The sequence below is a fragment of the Pan paniscus genome, chromosome 4 (genome assembly GCF_029289425.2).
Source record: "Pan paniscus chromosome 4, NHGRI_mPanPan1-v2.0_pri, whole genome shotgun sequence".
Lineage (NCBI taxonomy): Eukaryota > Metazoa > Chordata > Mammalia > Primates > Hominidae > Pan > Pan paniscus.
The window spans coordinates 76,393,701-76,417,015 of NC_073253.2; the positions used below are offsets into that span (position 1 = coordinate 76,393,701).

At 41.7% G+C, this 23,315-nt stretch overlaps 1 protein-coding gene and 1 non-coding gene across 2 annotated transcripts in view; both read left to right on the plus strand.

Annotated features, from left to right (window-relative positions):
- Nucleotides 1-6,283: 6,283 nt before the first annotated feature.
- The window catches only part of ADAMTS12 (ADAM metallopeptidase with thrombospondin type 1 motif 12), a 384,174-nt gene continuing 367,142 nt past the window's right edge, over nucleotides 6,284-23,315 (plus strand). The window contains exon 1 of the mRNA XM_003818504.6: nucleotides 6,284-14,224. Within this exon, the coding sequence (XP_003818552.3) occupies nucleotides 14,098-14,224 (127 nt within the window). The 5' untranslated portion in view covers nucleotides 6,284-14,097. The remainder of the gene's footprint in view (nucleotides 14,225-23,315) is intronic.
- LOC112439896 (U6 spliceosomal RNA) lies at nucleotides 17,800-17,906 on the plus strand. The gene has a single exon (XR_003028126.1). It is a non-coding gene; the product is annotated as a U6 spliceosomal RNA (small nuclear RNA).

Here is a 23,315-nt window from a genome sequence, read left to right on the forward strand (position 1 = left end):
AACGCAATCATCACAGAGTCCTGAGGTGATGTACATCCTCAGCTTATGAAGATAACAGGATCAAGAGTTTAAAGTAAGACAGGTTTAAGAAATTATAAGAGTATTATTAAGGAAGTGATAAATGTCCATGAAATCTTCATAATATTTGTTCCTCTGCCTTGGCTCTAGCTGGTTCCTGCGTTTGGGGTCCCTGACTTCCCGCAACATAGTTTACTCCTTTTTATTGTTGAGTGTTTTTCCACAATAAGGATATATCGCAGTTTATTCTTTCAACTGTTGATAGCTTTGAATTGTTGCCAGTTTTGGGCTACTACAAATGAAACTGTTATAAACATTTGTATATAAATCTTTGTGTGGATATATGCGGTCATTTCTCTTGGGTAAATACCAAAGAGTAGAATGGTTAGGTCATATGGTAGGTGTATATTTAACTTTTTAAGAAACTGCCAAACTATTTTCAAAAGTAGTTATACCATTTACATTCCTACACGCAGTGTATGAGAGTTCAGTTCCTACATATCAATCAAGATATCCATACTTGGTATGGTCAGCCTTTTAAGTTTTAGCCTTTCAGCTGCATAATGGTATCTCATTGTGGTTTTAATTTGCATTTCCCTAATGACTAATGATGCTAACAGTCTTTTCATGTTTTTATTTGGCATCTATAAATCTTTTGTGGTAAAGTGTCCATTTAAATATTTTGTCCATTTAAATATTTTGTCCATTTTTATTGGTTGTGTTTTGTTCATTTAGTGGTGAGAGATCTTTACATATTAACGATTTATATAATTTTTAAGATACATGTTTTGCAAATAGTTTTTTCTAGTCCTTGATTCACCTTTTCCCTCCCCTCCCCTCCCCTTCCCTTTCTTTCTTTTTTTCTTTTATTTTTTTGAGATGGAGTCTTGCTCCATTGCCCAGGCTGGAGTGCAGTGGCACAATCTCGGCTCACTGCAAACTCCACCTCCTGGGTTTAAGCGATTCTCCTGCCTCAGCCTCCTGAGTAGCTGAGATTACAGGCATGCAACACCACACCTGGCTAATTTTTGTATTTTTAGTAGAAAAAGGGTTTCACCATGTTGGTCAGGCTGGTCTCAAACTCCTGACCTCATGATCCACCTGCCTCGGCCTCCCAAAGTGCTGGAATTACAGGTGTGAACCACCATGCCCGGTCATCACCTTTTCATTTTCATAGCAGTGTCTTTTCAAGAGCAAAAGTTTTTAATTTTGATGAAGTCCAAGTAATTTATTTATTTATTTTTAGAGTTTGTGCTTTTAGCATTTATATTTTTTTCTTACTTATCTTTAGAAACTACGAAAGCTTTTGGGCTATATTTTAAAAATATTTTGCAAACCCAAGTTCACTCAGAATTTCTGCTAAAGTTTATTCTAATGTTGCATATATTTAACTCTTAAATTTCTCTTGAAGAATAAATATAATCTCCCCTCCCCTCCGTTTTTTGTTTTTTGTTTTTTTTGAGCTGGAGTTTTACTCTTGTTGCCCAGGCTAGAGTGCAATGGCTTAATCTTGGCTAACTGCAACCTCTGCTTCCTGGGTTCAAGTGATTCTCCTGCCTCAGCCTTCCAAGTAGCTGGTATTATAGGCACCTTCCGCCATGCCCAGATAATTTTTGTATTTTTAGTAGAGATGAGGTTTCGCCTTGTTGACCATGCTGGTCTTGAACTCCTGACCTCAGGTGATCTGCCTGCCTCAGCCTCCCAAAGTGCTGGGATTACAGGTGTGAGCCACCGTGGCCACCCTTATAATCCTTTTTAAATTAATATTTGTATTTGGTGTGAATTGAAGATCAAGGTAAATTTTTGTGTATAATTACCCAGTTGTTCTAGCACCTTTATTGAAGTGATTATTTCATCCACTGAATTGACTTGGTACTATTTATTAAAGTCAATTAACAATGTATGTGTAAATCTGGATCATGGCAGATGGGAGGCAAGACTATATTGCAGCCTGGACTTGCACAGACAGAGTAGCATGTGAAGGATCCCAATGTGATTTTTTCCTCCAGAATGACTGCAGGAATAAATCAGAAAACCTGAGAGGACCCACAGACCCTCTGAAGGAAGCAGATTGCTTCTGCAGGACCTGGGAGACACCCCAAATACTGTGAGTGCCTAAACTGTGGAAGTGGGAAAGGGAGATCATCTGCCCCCAAACACACACCTGCACTGGGGAAACTGAAGGTCTAGATTACCGGAGAAGATTCTGACCTCACCTGGAGCTGAGTCAATTGAGAAAGCCAAGTGAAATACGGGGGTAGAGGAAGCAGCAGGGAAAGCCCTGTGAATTTGGTGGGTCCCCTAGCAAGCCATTTCTGCCTGGCCTCACAGGGGTCCTTTGGGAGGGTGGCCTGAGGCACTGGGAAAAGGCCACAGGGAAAAGGAAATCTCCAGCTGAACTTTGTAACAATTTGAACTGATCGAGAAGCCTCTTGGCCAGAACTCAGGGGAGGGCAGACTCCACAGGCTGGGGAAGAAGGAGAGCCATACTTGCTTTTGCAGCTGAGAGGTGGGTAGCCTGGGGCAAGTTCTCACCCCTGCTCACCCACTGCCTGGAAACAGACTCGGTGCTGTCATGGGTAGGTGGGGCATGGTGGGAGTGAGACAGGCCCTTTGGTTTGCATGGGAGCTGGGCGAGATCTATGACTGCTGGCTTTCCCCCACTTCTCTGGCAACCTGCACGACATAGTAACCACCACTGTTCCCTCTCCACACTACTACAGCTGATGCTTTCTAGAAAGCACCACCTCCTGGCAGGAGGCAACTAGCACAAAAATAGTGGATTAGACAACCAAAACTAAGGACCCTCACAGAGTCCATTTCACTCCCCTGCCACTTCCACCGGAACAGGTGCTGGTATTCACGGTTGAGAGACCCACAGATGGTTCACGACACAGGACTCTGTGCAGACAACAATGTATGTGTAAGTCTGTTTTTGTTTGAATTATTTTGGCTTTTGTGTGTCTGAGAAAAAGTATTTCATCTTAGAGTCTGAAAGTTTTTTTTTTTTACTGATTATAGAATTTTAGCTTTTTTTTGTTTTGTTTTAATACCTCAGAGCTGTTGCTCCACTGTTTTCTGGCTTGCAAAGTTTTAAGTGAAAAGTTTCCTTCATTCTTTTCTTTTTGTTCTACGTGTAATATGTCTTATTTTTCTGGCTGCTTTTAAGATTTTCCATTTATCACTGGTTTTGAGCAATTGGATTGTGATGCTGTTTTGCAGTAGTTTTGTTTCTTGTGCATGAGATTCATTAAACTTCTTGGATATGTGGGTTTATAGCCTTCTTCAGTTTTTGAAAAATTTTGACCATTATTTCTCCAAATAGCCTTTGTTCCCCCTTAACCCTTTTGTGGACTTCAATTACATACAAATTAGGATTCTTGGAGTTGTTCTGTAGCTCCTTGATGCAGTTTTTTTTGTCAGTCTTTTTCCTTGTGTATTTCACTTTGGGTAGTTTCTATGTCTTCAAATTTACTAATATTTTCTTCTGCAGTGTCTCATCAACTATTAATACCAGTGTAATATTAAGCAGTGCAGTTTTCATCTCAGATTTTGTTTTCTTCATCCCCAGAAGTTTGGAATTGGGTCTTTTTCCTATCTCTCATGTCTTTCCTCAACATGCTCTTCTACTTTCTTAAACTTATAGAATATAATTGTTACAACTCTAAAAATATCTTTACCTACTAATGCTTATCATTGTCATTTCTGGGTCTGTTTCTGTTGTTTGGCTTTTCTCCTTATTTTGAACTGTATTTTTTCCGCTTTTTATGCCTGGCAATTATTTTTATTGAATGACACACGGTAAATTTTACCTTGTGGATGCTGGATATTTAAAAAATTTCTTTAAATATTCTTGCTCTTGGTTCTTGCACTTTGGGTCACATTTCAATTACTTATAAAGTTTGGTCCTTTGAAGATTTGCTTTTGTAAAATGTGAGACCAGAGCAACTTTTATTCCAGGTCTAATTTTGCCTCATTACTGAAGCAATATTCTGAGGCCTGTGTATTACAAGGTTTTTTCCAGTTTGACTGGTGGGACAACAAATTATTTCTGGCCCTATATAATCACTGGCATTATTCCACCTGAAGCTTTCTAGTGTTTCCTTTTTTTCCCTCCTGCCTCAGGTAGTTTCTGCACATGCAGAGGGTGAGCAATGCTCAGTTAAAGGCTTGAAGGGAGCCCTCTAGACATTTCTGGGACTCTTTCTATGTGTAGCTCTCTCCTCTCTGGACAAGTCCTTCCTTTTCTGCAGTCTCCTGTGCAAACTCCTAGCCACTTTGGCCTCCTCCAGTTCTTAGCTGACTCCTCAATTCAGAGATACCATAGAGCTGTTTGGCACTCTACCCTTCCCTCCCAGCACTACAACCTGGAAAGTCTCTCTAGAAAGTAAGCTGCTTAATTGTTGGTCTCACAGCACTTGTTTGCCTTTTCTCAGGGATTACTGCCCCATGCTGCTTGTTGCCCAATATCTGAAACAAGTAGTTTTATGTATTTTACCCGTTATTTTTTACTTGGTTGAGTTGAGAGGGCAAATTGCATCCCTATTACTCCATTAAGATTAAAAGCAGAAATCCCTTTTTTTAATAACCTGTTTATACAAGTTTGGGGATTGTCTCTACAATATCTCAGTCAAGCCAGATGTCTTAAACATTCTAGTTAAGAAACATCTGGTACTTATCAGAGATAAAGATAGTTGAAATATTTTTCAGTTGCTAACTTGTAGCATAAACTTTTGATTACATATTACTTCACCATTCTCTGGGTTCATATTCTTTTTTTTAATTTTTTAATTTTTTTTTTAGTAGAGACAAGGTCTTACTATGTTGTCCAGGCTGGTCTCAAACTCCTGAGTGCAGATGATCCTCCTGCCTTGGCTTCCCAAAGTGTTGGGATTACAGGCATGAGCCACCACACCCAGCCCATATTCTTTTTAAAAATATGTATTTATTTATATTTTGAGACAGGATCTTACTCTGTTGCCCAGGCTGAAGTGTCGTGGTGTGATCATGGCTCACTGCAGCTTCAACTTCCCTGGGCTCAAGTCATCCTCTGATCTCAGCCTCCCGAGTAGCTGGGACTATAGGAGTGAGCCTGTAGTAAGCCTGGCTAATTTTGTATTTTTTGTAGAAATGGGGTTTTGCTATGTTGCCCAGGCTGGTTTCAAACTCCTGGGCTCAAGTGATCTGCCCACCTTGGCCTCTCAAAGTGCTGGGATTACAGGTGTGACCCATTATACCTGGCCTCTTTTTTCTAGGGTGCAAAAGTAACACACAAGAATAATTGATAATGAAATATTTTGAAGTAAATTATAGATATTGTACCCTTTCCCCCAAAACAACTGCTAGTGCATGTGATCTTGGGTCTCAGTGGCCACATCCTTACCAGCAGAGCCCCGGCCATTGGCTCCTTTTTCTCATCTATACTCTTAGATGCTGGAGCCAGAACCACATGTAGAAACGACAGAGAGGGCATGTGCAGAACAGTGCAAAAGCTCCTGAGCAGCAGCCATGCCTCACCTTCTGTGGAGGTGTCTGTTATAACAAGTGGCCCTTAGGTCAATATTCACAAACCTCTTCTTGCTTAAGTGACTGATGATTTAAATATTTTGCTTTGAGAAAATCTGCAAAGTAGTTTATTCCTGAAGGCAAAGAGAGGAGCGAATAGTCTAACACTAACTCCAGAATCTCTTTCCCCAGGTCAGGTGGGAGTTCAGCAAAGAAACCAATTCTTTTTAATAGGGAGACATTTCTGTGGGCCTCAAAGCCCAGATCCTTCCCCAGAATGTTTCCCACTAGTTCATCCTCCCACACACCCATACTCTAATCAAGTATTTATTCATCAGGCTCATCTTTGAGGGAAATGCAGAAATGAATAAAGCATATTCTCTGTACCTACCGTTTATAATCAAGTAGAAAATCAATCATCAGCATCTAATGAACTCGAATCTCACTGTATGAAACGCAGCTCAGTTGCCTGCTTTCTAATTCCCTACTTGGTGGCATCACTCGTTTTTGTGAGTTCTTCACAGACTTCCCTCTGCCTTACATAGTAACCTGTGTATTCAATCAACATAACCAGTGTACCTGATTTTCTCACACTAGCTTTCAAAGACTCCATCAGGCTATTCAGAGATATATCACCACTCTTGCCTTCAAAAGCTGAATCACAACACCTTAATCTGATTCTGGCTACTACTTTACTCTAGGAAGTAGTAGCTAAATCAATACAACCCTTTGATCTTGGAGGCCTCCGAAGAGACTTGGTGCAGATTTCAGGTGAGAGCAAAACAAGTAACTCACAGTATGTCAAGTGTTATCTGTAACACACAGAGGGACTATAAAGTAACAAAGGAGGCCTCCCTGCCCTGCCCCTGGCAAGATGGGCACCATTTTTAGAGCATGGCAGAGATGGATAAAGGCGTTAGCAGAGGCAGGAATGCCTGAGAGCACAGAGTCTGCATTTCTGTGCTTCAAAGAATCAAAGTGCTGCAAATGCTCATCTGTGGCTGTGGAGATAACCTACACTTCTCTCTAGCAGTGTGGTCAAGCTGTATTGAGACTCAACAAAACCATAGGAAATCTCTAATCTTAATCTAGGGTTAACTTCAAAGCTGATTTTTTGTTAATGTGTATCCTTTAAAGTCACCTTTTTTTTTTTTTTTTTTTTTTTTTGAGAAAAGTTCTCGCTCTATTGCTCAGGCTAGAGTGTAGTGGTGCGATCATGGCTCACTTCAGCCTCTAACTCCCAGGCTCAAGAAATTCTCCCACCTCAGCCTCCTGAGTAGTTGGGACTACAGGCATGCACAACCATGCCCAGCTATTTTTTTTTTTTTTTTGGTAGAGAAGGGGTCTCCCTATGTTGCCCAGCCTGATCTTGAACTCCTGGGCTTAAGTGATCCTTCTGTTTCAGCCTCCCAAAGTGCTGGAATGACAGATGTGAGTCACTGCATCTGGCCCAAAATCATTTTATCTTGAGGAGAAATATGTACTGTCCATTGACATGCAGTTGTTGGAGCACTTGCGGTCCTTGCTTCCTCAACTCCAGGAAAAGATCTTTAACATGAATAGTTGTATGCATGCATCTGCTTGCTTCTAGGCTAGGTGTCCTTGACCACGTTTTCCCTCCATAATTTTTCTAATGGTCAATAGATATTTAGTGAGGAGGTGAATGAATAGACCCATTGTGGTATATCTATATAATAGAATTCAACTCAGAAATAAAAAGGACCAATGTATTGGCACACAATATCCACAGATCTCAAGTGAGTATGCCAAGTTAAAGAAGGCAGACAAAAGTGAGTGCATACTGTAGACTCTACATAAAATTGTAGAAAATGAAAACCCATCTACAGTAACAGAAAACAGAACAGTGGCTATCTGTGGTTGGTGGTGATGCAAGTAGACATGGGAGAATGGGATTACAAAGGGGCAGGAGAAAGTTTCTGGTACATATATGTCAAAATTTATTGTGATGATTATTTAACCGGTATATTCATCTCAATATTTATAAAAGTGTGCACTTTAAATATGTTCGGCTTATCCTATGTTAAATTATACCTCAATGAAGCTAAAAAAAAGAGTGGGTACCAGTATGATACAGTTATTCACTGATAACGACAACTTGGTCAACAATGGACTGCATATATGACTGGTCTCTTTAGATTATAATGGAGTTGCTCTATAATGGTGTGCCACATTCTATCTTTTATACTGTATTTTAACTGTACTTTTTCTATATTTAGATATGTTCGGATACACAAATACTTCCCATTGTGTTACAATTGCTTACAGTATTCAGTACAGTAACATGCTATATAGGTTTGTAGACTAAGAGTCATAGTTCATATCATGTATCCCAGATATGCAGTAGACTATACCATCTAGGTTTCTATAAGTTGTTAGGTGACTTCATCATTGTCAATGATGAAAATAACTTACAGACACATTTTACATAGAGCATCTCCATTAAGTGACACATGACTGTATATTGTTACTGCTACCTGAACTAATCTCATTTACTCACTTCAAACTTTCTTGAGGGCACAGCTGATGTCTTCCTCTCAGTCATCCCAGGAGAATACCAAAGAGCAGTGAAAAATAGAGGCAGTGGCCCTCTCAGATCACAGTAGAACTCCCTGACCCTCAGCTGGTCTCCCGCTCTGAGTAGGAGAGGCACACTCCAGGCTCTCTTAGGCTTCTGGTTGAACTCAGTGAGTTAAGAGAACATAAAGAATGGGGTAAACTAGGACTGTGGATGTTCCTTGGTACTCTCATCTCTTCCTGACAACACTCTCCATGAGGGAATTTCTAATCTGTACAGATTTCAAGGACGTCGATCACACTGCATTTATTGGTATGTGGAGTTATTTTTCTTAACTGATCAAACTCAGTCTTTGGTGTCACTCTTCCATTTTTGTCTTCCTTGCAGCTTAGTATGAAGAGCCAGGACTCCTTTCCAGCTCTTACTCCAGTTTGAGCTATTGAATAACGGCTCCTTTCTCACTTGATTTCAAAGATAATATGCTGTCTTGGGTCTCCTCTTGTCTCATTGCTCACTCCTTGGTCTTTAGTGATTTCTCTTTATTTCCTGTAATTCTAAATATTGCAGTACCTCAGAGTTTAGTCCCCATATCTACTTTCTTGTCTACTGAATTCACTCACAGGTACTCTCATCCATGTAACTACTATGACTTCCAAATGGATACTTCCAACCTGGACTTCTATGTGAAACTCAGTCTCGTATATCCAACAATCTACTTGACATTTCCATTTGGATATCTAAGAGACATCTAAACATGTCTCAAACCTCCCATCTTCCCCATCTTAATTACTGGCAATGCTAAACCTTTTAGTCATGTGTGATTTCTTGCTTTCCCTTGTGCCACACATCCAAATAATCAGAAAATCCTGTTGGTTCTACCTTCAGAATAAATCCAGAATCTGATTAATTCTCCCTGTCTTTTGCTACCACCTGATCTAATCCACCATTTCCTCTTACTTGGGTTAATCCAACAACCTCCTAACTGCTCTCTGTGCATCTGCCTTTATCTCTCTGCAGTCATTCTCAACCCAGCACCCAAAGAGATCCTTTTAACTCCTAAGTCAGTTCTTGTCACTCCTCTATTCAGAATCCCCAGTGCTTCTTAACTTCCTCAGGGTTTCAGAGTTCTCACTATGGTCTCTAAGAACATACACAACCTCCCCACTTCTACCATCATTCTACCCTTGTCCACACACTCCAGCCACACCAAACTCCTTGCTTTTCTTGGGCTCTCTAAGCATGTTTCTACATATTCCCAATGGAAGGTCTTTTCTATTACTGTTTTCTCAGCCTGAAATATTCTTCTCCTAGATATCTATTTTGCTCAGGTTCTTACTTGCTTCAGGTTGCTGCTAATATCATCTTATTAGAGAGACCACTCTTGACCGCCTCATATAAAATTGTAACCTACCCCCCTCAATCACTCCCTGTTCTCCTTAGCCTGCTTATTGTTATCCATTGCATTTATCACTGTAGCACATATTCTATATTTACTTGCTTATTTTCTATCTACCTCCCACAAGCTCACACTAGAGTGTATGCATGCATGTATGAGAAAAGAGACTCTATTTTATTCACTGTTCCATTCCCAGTGCCTAGACATAGTAGACAGTCAATAATATTTGTTGAATAAATAGAGTATTTTCTTTTTGCTAAATGGGTAGTACTGAAATTGTCCCTGAAACATTTCATCCTTAATTTCTTCCTGTCTATGGGAAAAAATGGGCACGCTATTCTTCAACTCAGATTTAATCTTTAAGGTTGAATGAAAGAAAAGGGATAGAGTCCATGTGGTTCAGGACCAACATAACACCAGTATGATAATGGTAAGAGCCACAGCTGTCAGCTTGGACACTTTTGCCCAGTTGCACCAAAAACTACCATACATTGGCATTTAGTTGGCTAAGTTCCAGAATGTAATAGATAAATGTGTCATTATAGGCCTCCCTAATTTCCAAAAAATTCTACAGCATCTCTACCAAGCTTTCAATTGTTATAAAGAATGAGAACAGACTAAGACATTTGATAGTTTAATAAAATTTAGAAGCAATCTCAAACTTACAGCAAAGTTGGAAGTGGAGTTAAAAAAAAGAGACTTTTGTGGTCTCAGTAACTTGAGAGAATTCTTGTGAGATCTGGTTGCAGAAAGATTTAAAAGAAAATAATACATGTGGCAACAATATTTAAATATGATGTTTGGAGTCACTACTTTTTGAGTTTCATGTGGAGTTAAGGTCTAACTACTCTTGAAAATGTCAGATGAAGATTTTTCTCCCTTCTACCCTTTGACCTGCTTGGGAGAAACACCTTAAAAACTGTAATGTTCAACACAATGATTATTGCTGTGAGATGATGGTTGCGGTGTTTAGGCAGAATTAACAGATGTAAAGTCTCTTTTTGTGGCATATTCATTTGTGATTCTTAGGTCCAACTCAGGGTTTTCTGGGCCACTGTCGATTTATTTTTTGTCTTTCCAATGCTAATGACAGCTCCGAAAGATGTATTAAGCTAATTTTCCTTGAACTTCAGCCATCCCTTGTGATCCTAAGGGTTTATTAGGAAAGTATGAACATTTTTTATGCCTTATTTGCTAATGAAACAGAGGGAGCTCTTTGTGAGGTATCTTAGATCTTGGGTCACAAATTGCATTTTTACATGGAAAAATACTATAATGAACTAAACTACCATCCAAGGCATTCTGATGATGTCTATATGTCAGTGTTCTAATCCTCTTCACTCTTTGTGGATGAGGACATTACTAGGGGCCTGAAGTAAAACAGACCTATATTTGAATTGACTTAGTGGTTTTGCTACATCTCTTAACTTCTCTGAACTTTAGTGCTTCATCCTGATTTTACTTTCACAGCCACTTAATCCTAGGCAAGTTACTTAACCTTTCATTGTCTGTTTCCTCATCTATAAAATGAAGATACTAATGGTACCCACATAATAAGTTTTTTATGAAGTTTAAGTAAAGCAATGCCCATATAGTCTTTAGCACAGAGCCAAGCATATAGTCAGCATGTAATAAATGCTTGCTATTCTTAGCTATCATTCAACTCTGGAATCTTGCATGGTTTTGTAGTGTTTCCTCAAGGGCAGCATGTTTGTATAAGCTCAGAGGTAGTTTGGATACTATGCAGTGATTCACAGTTCTGCTATCTACAGTGGGCAGGAAAGGTAGTTGGCTTTTTTATTGCTGCCAACCTTGGTCACCAAGGGGATTTGTTACCTTTTCTCATTAAGCAGAAGCAAAGTTGAGGAGGATTAAGTCTCTCTACGCTGAGGTAACTCCAAGCTTTGGAGAGATTTTGTAAATTCTGGAAAGAGTAGGAGGAACGTTAGAATAGTAGCAGAATGTATATTTGTGCTAAGTCATGTTGAGAACGTGCTAAAGTTGGAGACATGAATTGATAGTTGCACAATTAGATGCAATTATGTGAGTTTTTTCAACAGCACTTGGAAACAGAGCAGAGAAAATCAGCAGCTAGGGTAAAACAGAGTTAGATTTTGATGAGGAAGATATGAGATGTTGAATGTACTGGTTTAAGGAGGTGGATCAAAGGGTATGACTGGGCAAAAAAGGTGGTGAGTCCAGAGAGATGCTGATTATTAGAAAACCAAAGATGGGGAGATCAAGGAACTAGAAGTTCCTACTAGGCTGAAGATCCGAGGTACTGGGTATAAAGGTTTGGAAGGGCTGGCAGAATACAAAGTGTTGGTGGGATTTTATAATTTTAATATTTCAGTCTTGGTTGACTTATGGATAATAGATATTCCTGGTTATGGTCTTGAGAGTAGATGGGAGAAAGAATAAGGGAAATGCCATTAGAGTTGAAGAGGCTAAACTGTGAAGCCAGAGTGTTCAGTGTATCATCCCTGATACTGGTGGAACTCAGCAGTTCTCCAGAGTTCTTCAGGTTTCTGCCTGAGAGACAAATCTCTTCTCTAGGACCTGGGAGCTAGGAGTGATCTTGCCCTTTGGACAAGATCTTGCTTGCTATTAAAAGGAGCAGCAGGAGAAAAAAAGGTGGAAGAAGAAGAGTAACAGGAAGAGTACAAGGAGGAGAGAGAAACAAGGAAAGGGTGAAGGGAAGCAAAGAAGAAGGGGAAAAGGAAGAAAAGAAAAGAAGCAAAAAGAATTCTAGCCCAAAGTTGTTCTTCAATGTCCTTGCAAATGCAGGTCATCATGCCTGTGTTATCTGAATGTCTTTTAACTCCAGTTGTGATCCTGCTTCCTAATGTTTATGTAACAGAAAAAAGGCTCAGAGTAGTTCTTTTACTTGCTTGTGACAACAAAACATGTTCTGTTACACGCAAAGGGGATTTAAGGTTGCAGATGGAATTAAGGTTGCTAATCAGCTGATTAGGAGAGTGTCCTGGATAACCAGGATGAGTCTAATGTAATTGCAAGGGTCCTTATAAGTGGAAAAGGGAGGAAGAAGAGTGATGTGATGTGAGAAAGACTCAAAGGGCCATTGCTAGCTTTGATGGGGGAAGAGGGCCATGAGCTGAGGAATTCAGGCAACTTCTGAATGAAGTTGGAAAAGGCAAGACAACAGATTCTCCCCTAGAGTCTTCAGAAATGAATGCAGCTGTGCTAACTCCTTGATTTTTAGCCCAGTGAGACCAGTTTCAGATCAGAACTGTCACATAAGAAATTTGAGTTGTTTCAAGCCACTGAATTTATGGTAACTAGTAACAGCAAAAATAGGAAACTAGCATATACCTCTAAAAGTCTTGGTGCCCATGTGTTCCACATCTGAGAGGACCACCTTGCTTTCGGGCCACTGAGTTTGCCTTGGAGGCTCTGTCCCTATACAAGGTTGAGTAAGCTGGTATCCCAGAACTCTGGATTAACACAAGTGGTTGGCTGGCAGCCAGGGAGAAGTCAATATTGGGGGCCGAATTCTTCCTGAACGGAGTAAGGAGGCCTGTTTCAGCTCAGAGGTGAAAAATCTTGGCTGGATTAGCCCAGTAAATTCTCAAGATGCCTGGCAAGCGTCCTGGATTGTGGCATTCTCTCACCGATGTAAAAGCTTGAGCCTCTGAATGAATGGACGCCCCCTCCAGGGTAGCCAGTTCAGGGAAACTGGGGAGATACCTTAACACCTTCCTGGGTTGACTTAATTCCTGGTTTCCTTTTGAGTGAATGGAGGTGGGCTAGGAAAGATGAGGTTCTAAAATCAGAAGAGCCGCACAGAGATCTGCAGACTCAGAGGGGCCCACAGGCATTTGCAGCAGTCACCTCATTGCACAGATGAGGGGGCTTGTCTGAGGTCACATTAGCAGATTAGCGCAGCCCATTTCCCTTTGTGTGACTTGGCAAAGAGAAAAATCGTCTATTAGTTTTTCCAGTGGAAGAGAATCCCAGAGCGGTCCGAGTGGGTGAGGAGTCTTGATAGAGCGATGTTGGGAAAAGTTCAGGAACTTGGAGGAGAACAGCAGGGGAGGGGGCAGCGCTGAGCGCGGAAGGATGGAGGGAGTGGGGCCCCCCTCTGCCTCAACTCTGTTCTCATCATTTTGAGCTTGTATTTAAGCACGCCGGGGGGCTGGCCTGGGGGCCTCTCACTCGCAGCTTCCTCCAGTGCCTCCCAGGGCGGCTCTCCCGGGTCTCCCGTATTTGGCCGGCTCGGCCAGCTGGGCCTGGCGTTCGGGGCGGGGCCAGAGGAGCGCGGGGGTGGGAGTCCCGGAGGAAGATGCACCGAGCGGGCTGCGAGGCCGCGGGGCGTGCGGGAGGCGGAGGGGTGGGGACCGGGGTGGGCTGCGCCCTCCCGCTCTGGCCCATTCCACACCCCGCCGAAAGCGGACACTGTCAGCTGAATCACTCCCCTTTTAGGAGGAGGGAGGGGAAAAAGGTGTCTAGCTCCTTTCTGCTTAAAAAAGCACAGGGAGATCGCGGGCAGCTTTGCAGTCGCTGCCTTCTCGCGCCTGACCATGCACCCCTGCATCTTCCTGCTGGGCCACAGGCGAGCGCTTTATTTCTGGAGCTGAGGGCTAAAACTTTTTTGACTTTTCTTCTCCCCAACATCTGAATCATGCCATGTGCCCAGAGGAGCTGGCTTGCAAACCTTTCCGTGGTGGCTCAGCTCCTTAACTTTGGGGCGCTTTGCTATGGGAGACAGCCTCAGCCAGGCCCGGTTCGCTTCCCGGACAGGAGGCAAGGTTAGTGACTCTTCTTTATTTCTTTTTAAAACAGTGGTGGTAAGACTTGCGGGAACTTTGTTGCTCCCCTTTCCCTTCCCCTACCCGGCAGAACTGAACTCTGAAAAGCCATTTGGCTGCGTTGTAAGGAAATCTGGGCTGGGACCTCAGGAGCCTAGGCTTTCTCAGAATTCAGTGCTTAAGGTGATGAGTCCTTCATTCTTATAGAAAGGTGAGTACCTCACTCTCTCTTTTACAGGGATGACACTGCGGTCTTTGAAAGACCCAAGAGGTAGCTGGTAACTTTTTCTCTTTTGTCTCCTCTTTGAATGCTGTACTGTTTTGATCCCCTATTTTTCAGACTCTAAACATGGAAAATTATTATTTTTTAAGTGCTAACTGGCTACTGGCCGTCATTGCAGTGTTTCTAGTTAGTTTTAAACCTCTGGTCAGGAAAGGGGAAATGTGATTCTTTCCCCCTACTGAGCAGGCTTGGCTGTGTTTTGGTTTCCTGGAAAGATTTAGGGTTGTATTTTTAAAATAATAGTCCTTTTGGGGGAACTATACCTCCATAAGGGCTCACTTTTTCCTGTCCTGTCTCACTGACCACAGCTGGCTGTTTCTCTTTATGAATTTCTGAACTCATGTTATTGTAGGAAGCATTGGAAGCGTTCTGGTGGACAATTTGTTGTTGTTGTTTTATTCTTTTAAGCCTAAGAGTCAGCAGTTTATTGGACTTGGAAGGGTCAGAGGCACCTTCATGTTTGGTGGGGGGTTCATTGTACCTCTGGGGGTAAACAGTCCTAGCAGCAGCAATGGCCCGCGTGGCACTCTGTGTCAGCCCATCCGATCACTGGCAATAGCCTTCCAGGGTGCAGGTACCAGTGTTGCTGTCCCTGCTGTACAGATGAGGATGCTGCAGCTTGGAGAGCTTATGAGGCCAGCTAATGTAGAGCAGGGTTTTCAGCTCAGGTAGTCTGACTCTTAGAATCATGCAGCACTGTCCTGTAGCAATAATAGGGACACACACGCCCACACACACGCATATGCACCCACAGGCATGCACACGCACACAGAGCACTGGGTTAGCATGCACTAAGTCCTGTGTTTGCTGACTGTGCTGAAGCCTCGGGAAGTGTCCTCCATGGCTTTCTGACATCCCTTTAATTCCCAAGGCCACTCGGGTGATAAACATCACCAGCCTGTCCTTGTTTAGGATTTCTAAGCAGGGTTTTCTGCCCATGTTGTAAAATTCAAATATTGCTGGACAACTCATCTGCTGTGGCTTCAAGACGTATCAGAAGCAAGTCCCTCTCTTTGCTTTACTTGGAAAGCTGGAGCCAGCAAACACTGGGGTTAGATGTCAGTCAGCCAGCACTCACTTGTGTAAACGGTCCAGATACAATCCCCCACCCCCAAGTTTAAAATAGCAGGGCTTGTTGTTCTTTGAAAAACAGTTCCTTTGTGAAAAGTCTCCCTTCTGGGGCAGCACAAACAAAGCCTGCAAGCACTTCCCAGGGCATTTGGAGATGATTTTGTTCAAAGACACACATTCTCCTGGGTTGGTTTTCATCTCTGCTCCACATCTTCTTTGTAAGGGAATTCAGCTTGGTGTGAAGCAGACACCACGGGGCCATGGTTTTTGCTCTCTGGAAAGTGAGATATGATTATTTTCCCTAGTCACCTCTATCTAGAGCTATGTGCTGAGAGTATCCACTGTTCAAAAAACCTATAAAGTGCTCTAAGCTTATTGGTGATATATTTATTTATTTAGGTTTAAAAATAATTAGAGGTTTTTGTTTTTTGAGGCCGAGTCTTGCTCTGTCTCTCAGGCTGGAGTGCGGTGGTGCAATCTCAGCTCACTGCAACCTCTGCCTCCCGGGTTCAAGTGATTCTCCTGCCTCAGCCAACCAAGTACCTGGGATTACAGACGTGTGTCACCATGCCCGGCTAATTTTTGTATTTTTAGTACAGACGAGGTTTCACCATGTTGGCCAGGCTGTCTCCAACTCCTAACCTCAGGTGATCTGCCCACCTTGGCCTCTTAAAGTGCTGGGATTACAGGTGTGAACTACTGTACCCAGCCAATAATTTCAGTTTTTAAAAGCATTTCACCAACCACAATCAATTCCCTAGTGGATTTACAAATAATCCACATTTGGTGCAAAGGAGAAATTTCTAAGCAGACTTACATTTAGAATTAAGAAGGAGAGTCAGAAAGAGGGAGGAAGGGATGGATGAGGGCAAACCAGTAGAGAATGAAATTCTAAGGCTATCTGGGATTAGGATGGCCTGGGTTTTTCCCTCCAAATGACCTACCTACAGCCTCACAAATAACCAATCTCCTTAGACTTCCATTTCCACTTTGATAGCATTTTTGAATGCATTCAAATCCTGAACGTTTAAACTTGCAAATTACTTCAGAGATCATCTCACCCATTCTTATTTTTGAAATATTTAATTTTTTTTTTTAATAGAGATGAGGTCTAGCTATGTTGTCCAGACTGATCTTGAACTCCTGGCCTTAAGCAATTCTCCCACTTCAGCCTCCCCAAATGCTGTGATTACAGGAATGAGCCATCATGCCTGGCCCCCATTTTTACTTTTATGGATAAGGAATGGGAGGTCTAGGGCATCAGTTAGTCAACATATATGATTGAGCACCTAATAAATGCCCCTTCACGAGGAGGGTAAAGGGAATTGCACAGGGTTCCACAGTTGGAGACAGATTCAGACACTACATTACCTTTTAGGTTCCTTCTAGTTCTAAGAGTTGGGCTAAGTCAGGATTTTAGTCGTTGGAAGGAGTATGGAGATAAATCCAGTCCTTTCTGGGACTAGAAACATAGAAACAGGCTATTTGACTAACTGCCCAGTATTCTTTCCACATTGCTCAGTTGTGATATAGGAATGTGCTGTGACTTACACAGGATTTCTTGGTTCACAACCAAGTATCAGAACAACGGGAAATATTAATCTTGCACACAACATGCTGCGTGTCTTCTACAGCCAATCATATCCCCTTAGGTTTGTTTACCCCTATGCTGTTTACAAAGCGCCAGTCTGTTCCATGACCTCTTTTGCTCCTGCCATCTCTGTGAAATCAACAGGACAGTCACTTTATTCCATATTAGAGATGAACTCCAGGCTTGTGCAAGAAACAGAGGGAATGTTGCAGTGTTTTCAGATAAGAGTTTTAATTATTTATGTATTCTATTAAAAAAATTCTGCAAGGAGGAAAGGATTTCAGCTATTTTCTTAATGTAAAAAGAGAGTTCACAGATTTGATATTTTGTGTTGATTATAATAATCTATATAGTTAGCGCATTAGTTATCATAAAGTTTATGAGCAAATCCAACCTTCTGTGGCATACTTTACAATTTTGAGGAGACCAACACAGTTCTTCACAACATTCCAACATGTGTAAATTTCTATAATAAAAATAGCGTTGCAAGGTTACAGTTATCTTACATGGAAGATAATTATGAAAATAAACCTCTATTACAGGAATTTCATAATCTTGTTTTTTAGAAAGGGATCTGAGAAATTCAATTGTCTCTAAGATAGAAATAAATATAAAGAATAAGTACAGATAATGCTCGCTTTGGAAGCACATATACTAATATTGGACCGATACAGAGAAGATTAGCGTGGCCCCTGCTCAAGGATGACATGCAAATCTGTGAAGCGTTCCATTAAAAAGAAAAAAGAATAGGCCGGCGTGGTGGCTCATGCCTGTAATCCCAGCACTTTGGGAGGCCGAGGCGCATGGATAACCTGAGGTCAGGAATTCGAGACCAGCCTGGCCAACACAGTGAAACCCCATCTCTACTAAAAATACAAAAATCAGCCGGGCGTGGTGGTGCATGCCTGTAGTCCCAACTACTGAGGAGGCTAGGCAGGAAAATCTCTTTAACCCTGGAGGCAGAGGTTGCAGTGGGCCGCCAAGATCATGCCAGCCTGGGCAACAGAGCAGGACTCTGTCTCAAAAAAAAAAAATGAATAACTACTATAGACTGAGCCTAAACTGTATACAACTAGTAGGTAAATATTCTCTTACCTCTGTCCTTTCTAAGCTGAGGGAAAAAGATGCCTTGTTTTGTGTTTTCAAAAGTGCTTGTGCCAGCAGCCTTTACTTGAATTTCTCATGAAGTACCATTGAAACTTGTGGACTGAGGCCTTAAATATAATTTTAAACAAGGCAAATCACAGTATTTGGAGCTTATAATATTTCTACAAACCCTTGTATAGACTGTGATGTAATTTTCATGTATCTCAGCCTCTGGCCCTCCCAACCCCACACCTTATTGACAACCCGCCTTGACATCTGTGCTAGGTGACAGACCCTGTAGATGCACGCAGTGAGGGCAGAGCTTAGGAGTGTGTGCTCTGGGATCAGATTGCCCAGGAAAAAATCCTCATCCCTCATTGTTGTCACTTTACGGAGATGGAAGTATAGTCCCAGATGAGGGATACAGTTAATAATGCTTACTCAGAGAACTGTGAGGATTAGATAAAACCAAGCCGGCATACTCTTAATGTAGTACTTGACCACAGAAATGATAAAAATTAGGAGCTATTATTATTTCTTGACACCTATTTCTCCATCGCTGTCATATCTCCTCTGAGTTCTGCTTTCATTGGCCAAGATTATAGCTAACAAATCTGCCAAACTAATCTTAGCTTGCGGAGAGGAGGCTATGGTGAGTGTGGGCTTCTCTCCTGTCTCTGCTTGGAGGTTATACATGTTTATGTCCACAGTGATCCCGGGTAGCCAAGTTCCTACCTTTAAGACCAACAATGCTAATGTTTAGCTAATGAATGTTATTTGTCAAGCACAATTTTAAATCTATTAAATATATTAATACATTGGAGCCTCACTCCCAGCCTAGGAGGTAGATGCTATTATTATTATGCCCATTGTATAGTTGAGGTAGCTGAGCTTGGGTCACCAACACAAACCACACTTTGTAAGTGACCCCCGATTTCCATCCACACCTATGGGCTGCCATGGCTTAGCTGCCTCCTATGCAATTAGATCAGGAGGGAAAACCGATCTTATCCCTCATCACTTTGCCCAACAAAGAGGCAATTACTAAGTCCATTGATTGCTAAGCAAATTGAGGTGTAAAGAGGTGAAGCGCTTCTTGTCTGGTCAGATCACCGTCCCTGGGAGCAGTGTTATCACCTCTAACCCTGCTATACTCTTTGCCAAGAGCAGCTGCTTTTCTTTATTTACTAATGAAGTGTGGTGGCTAGAGCATGGTTTTGAAATAGGAGGCACAGCGTTTCAATCCAAGGAATGTTATATAACGTGGCATAGTGACTTCCTACATTCAGTTTCCTTATCTATGAAATGGGGATAACAACTGAATCTCTATCACAGGGTTGTTGTGAGTATTGAAGGAGGAAAGACTTATGGTAGCTGGCTCATAGCAAGTGCTCATGAAACACTTACTATAATTATTATCATATTATTCTACAGCCAACTTAAATTGGCTCTCTTAAAAATTCATTAGATCAAAAGCAACTGGGTCAAAATTTATAAATTTGTTTGCTCTTTTATTTATTGGGCAATAGGTGCTAGGGCATAGGCAAACTTTAGTCTTTCCCTTTATACTTTCAAAAATCATATTTAAATCTGTGAGATGTATCTTCAGAGGCAGTTTCTATAAGGGATATTTTAAGTCAGAAAATTTATGAGAAAAATTGTTATTTTCTGGATAAATTGAGATAACTCCTAGATTAAGTTTGCTTCTGCCACACTCTTCCCGTTGCAGTTCTTCTAACTCAGATCTGGGATTATTGCTTCTCTGCTGGATGGCCTGGATGGCAGAATACCAAGCCTGCCATTTAAGGCTGCCTCCACCCAGGCCTGCTTTTTCTCACATCCTTGCCTCCTGCTAACACTCCTGTGGATCTGTCACTCCAAACTCATTTTGCTTTCCTGTTGCCTGAGAAGACCTCGAGCTCTACTCTAGCTGCCCCCTCCCCGTCTCCAGCAGTCTCAGTCAAGGGATGCCTCTTCCAAGGTGAATTCTTCCCTCAGGATGCAGCCAGCTGTAATGGGCACAGTGAGCAGGGCATCGGGAGTGATCATTGTCAGACTGCCTTGTATTATGGGGCACTGGCATGCCTTACTTATCTTGTCTACTGGATATTCTCTATAGTTCTGTCATAAGCCAGCACAGCACTCTCCCATTCAATCCTTCTCACCTATTTATTTTTAATTGGGAAAAGCAACACAGGAACTACAATTTTTTTTAAAATTATTTTTTATTTTTTATTTTGAGATGGAGTCTTACTCTGTTGCCCAGGCTGGAGTGCAGTGGCACAATCTCGGCTCACTGCAAGCTCGGCCTCCCGGAGGAACTACAAATTTTAAAAGGAAAAACCACACCCCAAATCTCATCATCATAAAAATATGTACTCTTACCCATTATTTCAAAGGCTTTGTTCATATGCATATATATTAGTATATCTCACAGTTGCAATTATAGTAGAGATGCAATTATACATTTATTGCCCCTTTATTATATCCTATTGTTTCCATATTTCTGCAAAATTACCACAATTATTTTGATATATCAACTCACACAAAAATTTAGAGTAACTTTTTAATAATGTAAGATTGATTTAGAATCACACTTGTTGGTTTCTGTTTCATGACAACCTAAATTTTATTATAGTTGTTTTCTAAGTATAACAAATAAGATATTTTCAACTCTTTTCAGAGTTTTTCAATAGGTTATAGCTCATTTGACTTGGAAGAGTATAACATTTTATTCAGAATTCATGTTTTAAAATGTGATTGCTTTTCGTTCGTGCTCCCCTTAAATCAGTCAGTCTGGCTTTTGGAAAAAATAATCTGCTAGAAAAGATGCTTATTCTTCTGTTTTGATGGAGATGCAGAGACTTGCATATATAACAGGGCATTCAAATGGGACTCTTTCTTTTGTCTCAGTTTCTGCCAAGACCTTAAGTCTGAGAAGAAAAAAAAGATTAATTTTCCACATACACTTAAAGAGAAATTTCAGACCATATGTGTGGGACTTGCAGGGTGATGGTGTGATTCTAATTCCTTCACTCTCCTAGTATGCATGTGAGGAGAGGCTTAAAGGCCAGTGCAGAGATTTCAGAGAGAGAATTCCTTCAGGAGAGATGAGAGTGCCGGGGCATTCATCCCCCCTACTGTGCCCCAACTCAAGGCAAGTGAAGGGACAGCTAGAGATCTTGAGGGTTTGCTATGGGCTTGGGGAGCATGGCCACTAGCATTTTATCCTTAAAATACTGATAGGCAAAAGACTGCCTGGAATGACATTTGGTGGCAGAGCTGACCAAAAGCACGGCCAGGAGTGGCCTGATTTTCATGACGTGGGATGGGGGTGAAGGGGATGTCAGCGATCATGGTTGCTTCTTGTGAGCCAGATTTACACCTCATGGAAGGCAACAAGATGTGGATCATCTTGAAAAGATGCCAAATAGGATGCCCTGCAGGGGTGACGTGGTTTCAGTAAAGGGGTAGAAGATAGGAAGGCAGTGAGCAGTCAGTTGGGGGAGGAATTGTCCACATTGAGGGACCTGAAGGGAGCAGAGGTTTCCCAGTGGACACAGAGCTTCTCTTAATAGAAGGCGCCAGTCAGCATGTGGACACTGACTTCATACAGAGCACCATTGCTAGATGACACCGTTGCTATACCCAGCTGAATAAGATATTGTCTGACCCAACTCCCTTCGCTGTTTGAGCCCTGGAGGAGCCAGAGGCATCACTGTGAGTAGCAGAGGAGAAGAGCAGCCAGAGGGAAATACTATGGAAGCTGACTGCATCCGCCTCACCCACCTACAGTTTCTCTCTTTGGTAGGTCTAGACTTGGAAGGTCCTCCAACACCAGATTGGAGCAGACATTTCTTAGGGAGTGAGTGGACAGGAGAGAGGACTGAGTCAGTTATACACCTCAGTTCACGGCACACTAGTATGAATTTACGAAAAAGCTTTTTTTGTTATATATATTTATGCATTTTTGTTCCCACTCCCTACTCCAATTCTTCCCCATGGAAAACCATTTTAATGGGTTCCATATGTATTTCTTGTTCCAGTGTGTTCTGGAAAACTTTGTATTATTGTTTTAGTGTGTGTGTATTTTCCATGAATGTAAATAGCTCTTCATTAGCTTGTTTTATTTCTTGTTTTTCATGGAGCGTTGCTGTGAAGATTTGCCCATGTTGCCATGTGGTCTGCTGTGCCTAACTGCTGCAGTAGGAAGTAATGGGTCCGGGCTTTTTACACCTAAAAATGGAGACCATTTGTTAGTACCTGAGAGTGAAAACTCTGTGTTCTGCCCCATATTTCATCCAAGGCAGAGAAGAATGATTCCACAAAGGGTTTGGAGGTAGTTGCCTGGAAAAAAAAAAAAAGGCTCTTTTATAATTGTAGCCCATCAAGTCCAGTTATTTTAATTAACCAGCTACAATAGTGTTTACTGATACATCAACATATAAGAACTGAGCACCTGTGATGTGCAAGATTCTGGCAGATTTGGGGATAAATCATATAATAAAAGGCAATATAAAATAAAGCCATTCTGGGAGGTACAGAAAGTAAGGGCATGAGGTTTCAGGGAAAGGAGAGAGAAGTTTAGCCAGGGACACTAGGAGAATAAAGAGGAAGGATTTGAGTTGAGATTTGAATGCTTAAACAGGATTTTGATAGAATGCAAAAGATGTTCTAGTTGGGGAAGTTACATGAGCAAAGTAAAGCAAGATCCAAAGTGCAAAACTACAACTGATAGGTGATAAGTAGAAGGTTTGTTTGTTTCAAAATATTAGTTTATCTTACTAAATGGTTAATAGTTTTGGGAGGCCAAAGTGGGTGGATCACCTGAGGTCAGGAGTTCAAGACCAGCCTGACCAACATGGAGAAACCCCATCTCTACGAAAAATACAAAATTAGCCGGGCATGGTGGTGCACACCTGTAATCCCAGCTACTTAGGAGGCTGAGGTAGGAGAATCACCTGAACCTGGGAGGCGGAGGTTGCAGTGAGTCGAGATCATGCCATTGCACTCCAGCCTGGGCAACAAGTGCAAAACTCTGTCTCAAAAAACAATACAAA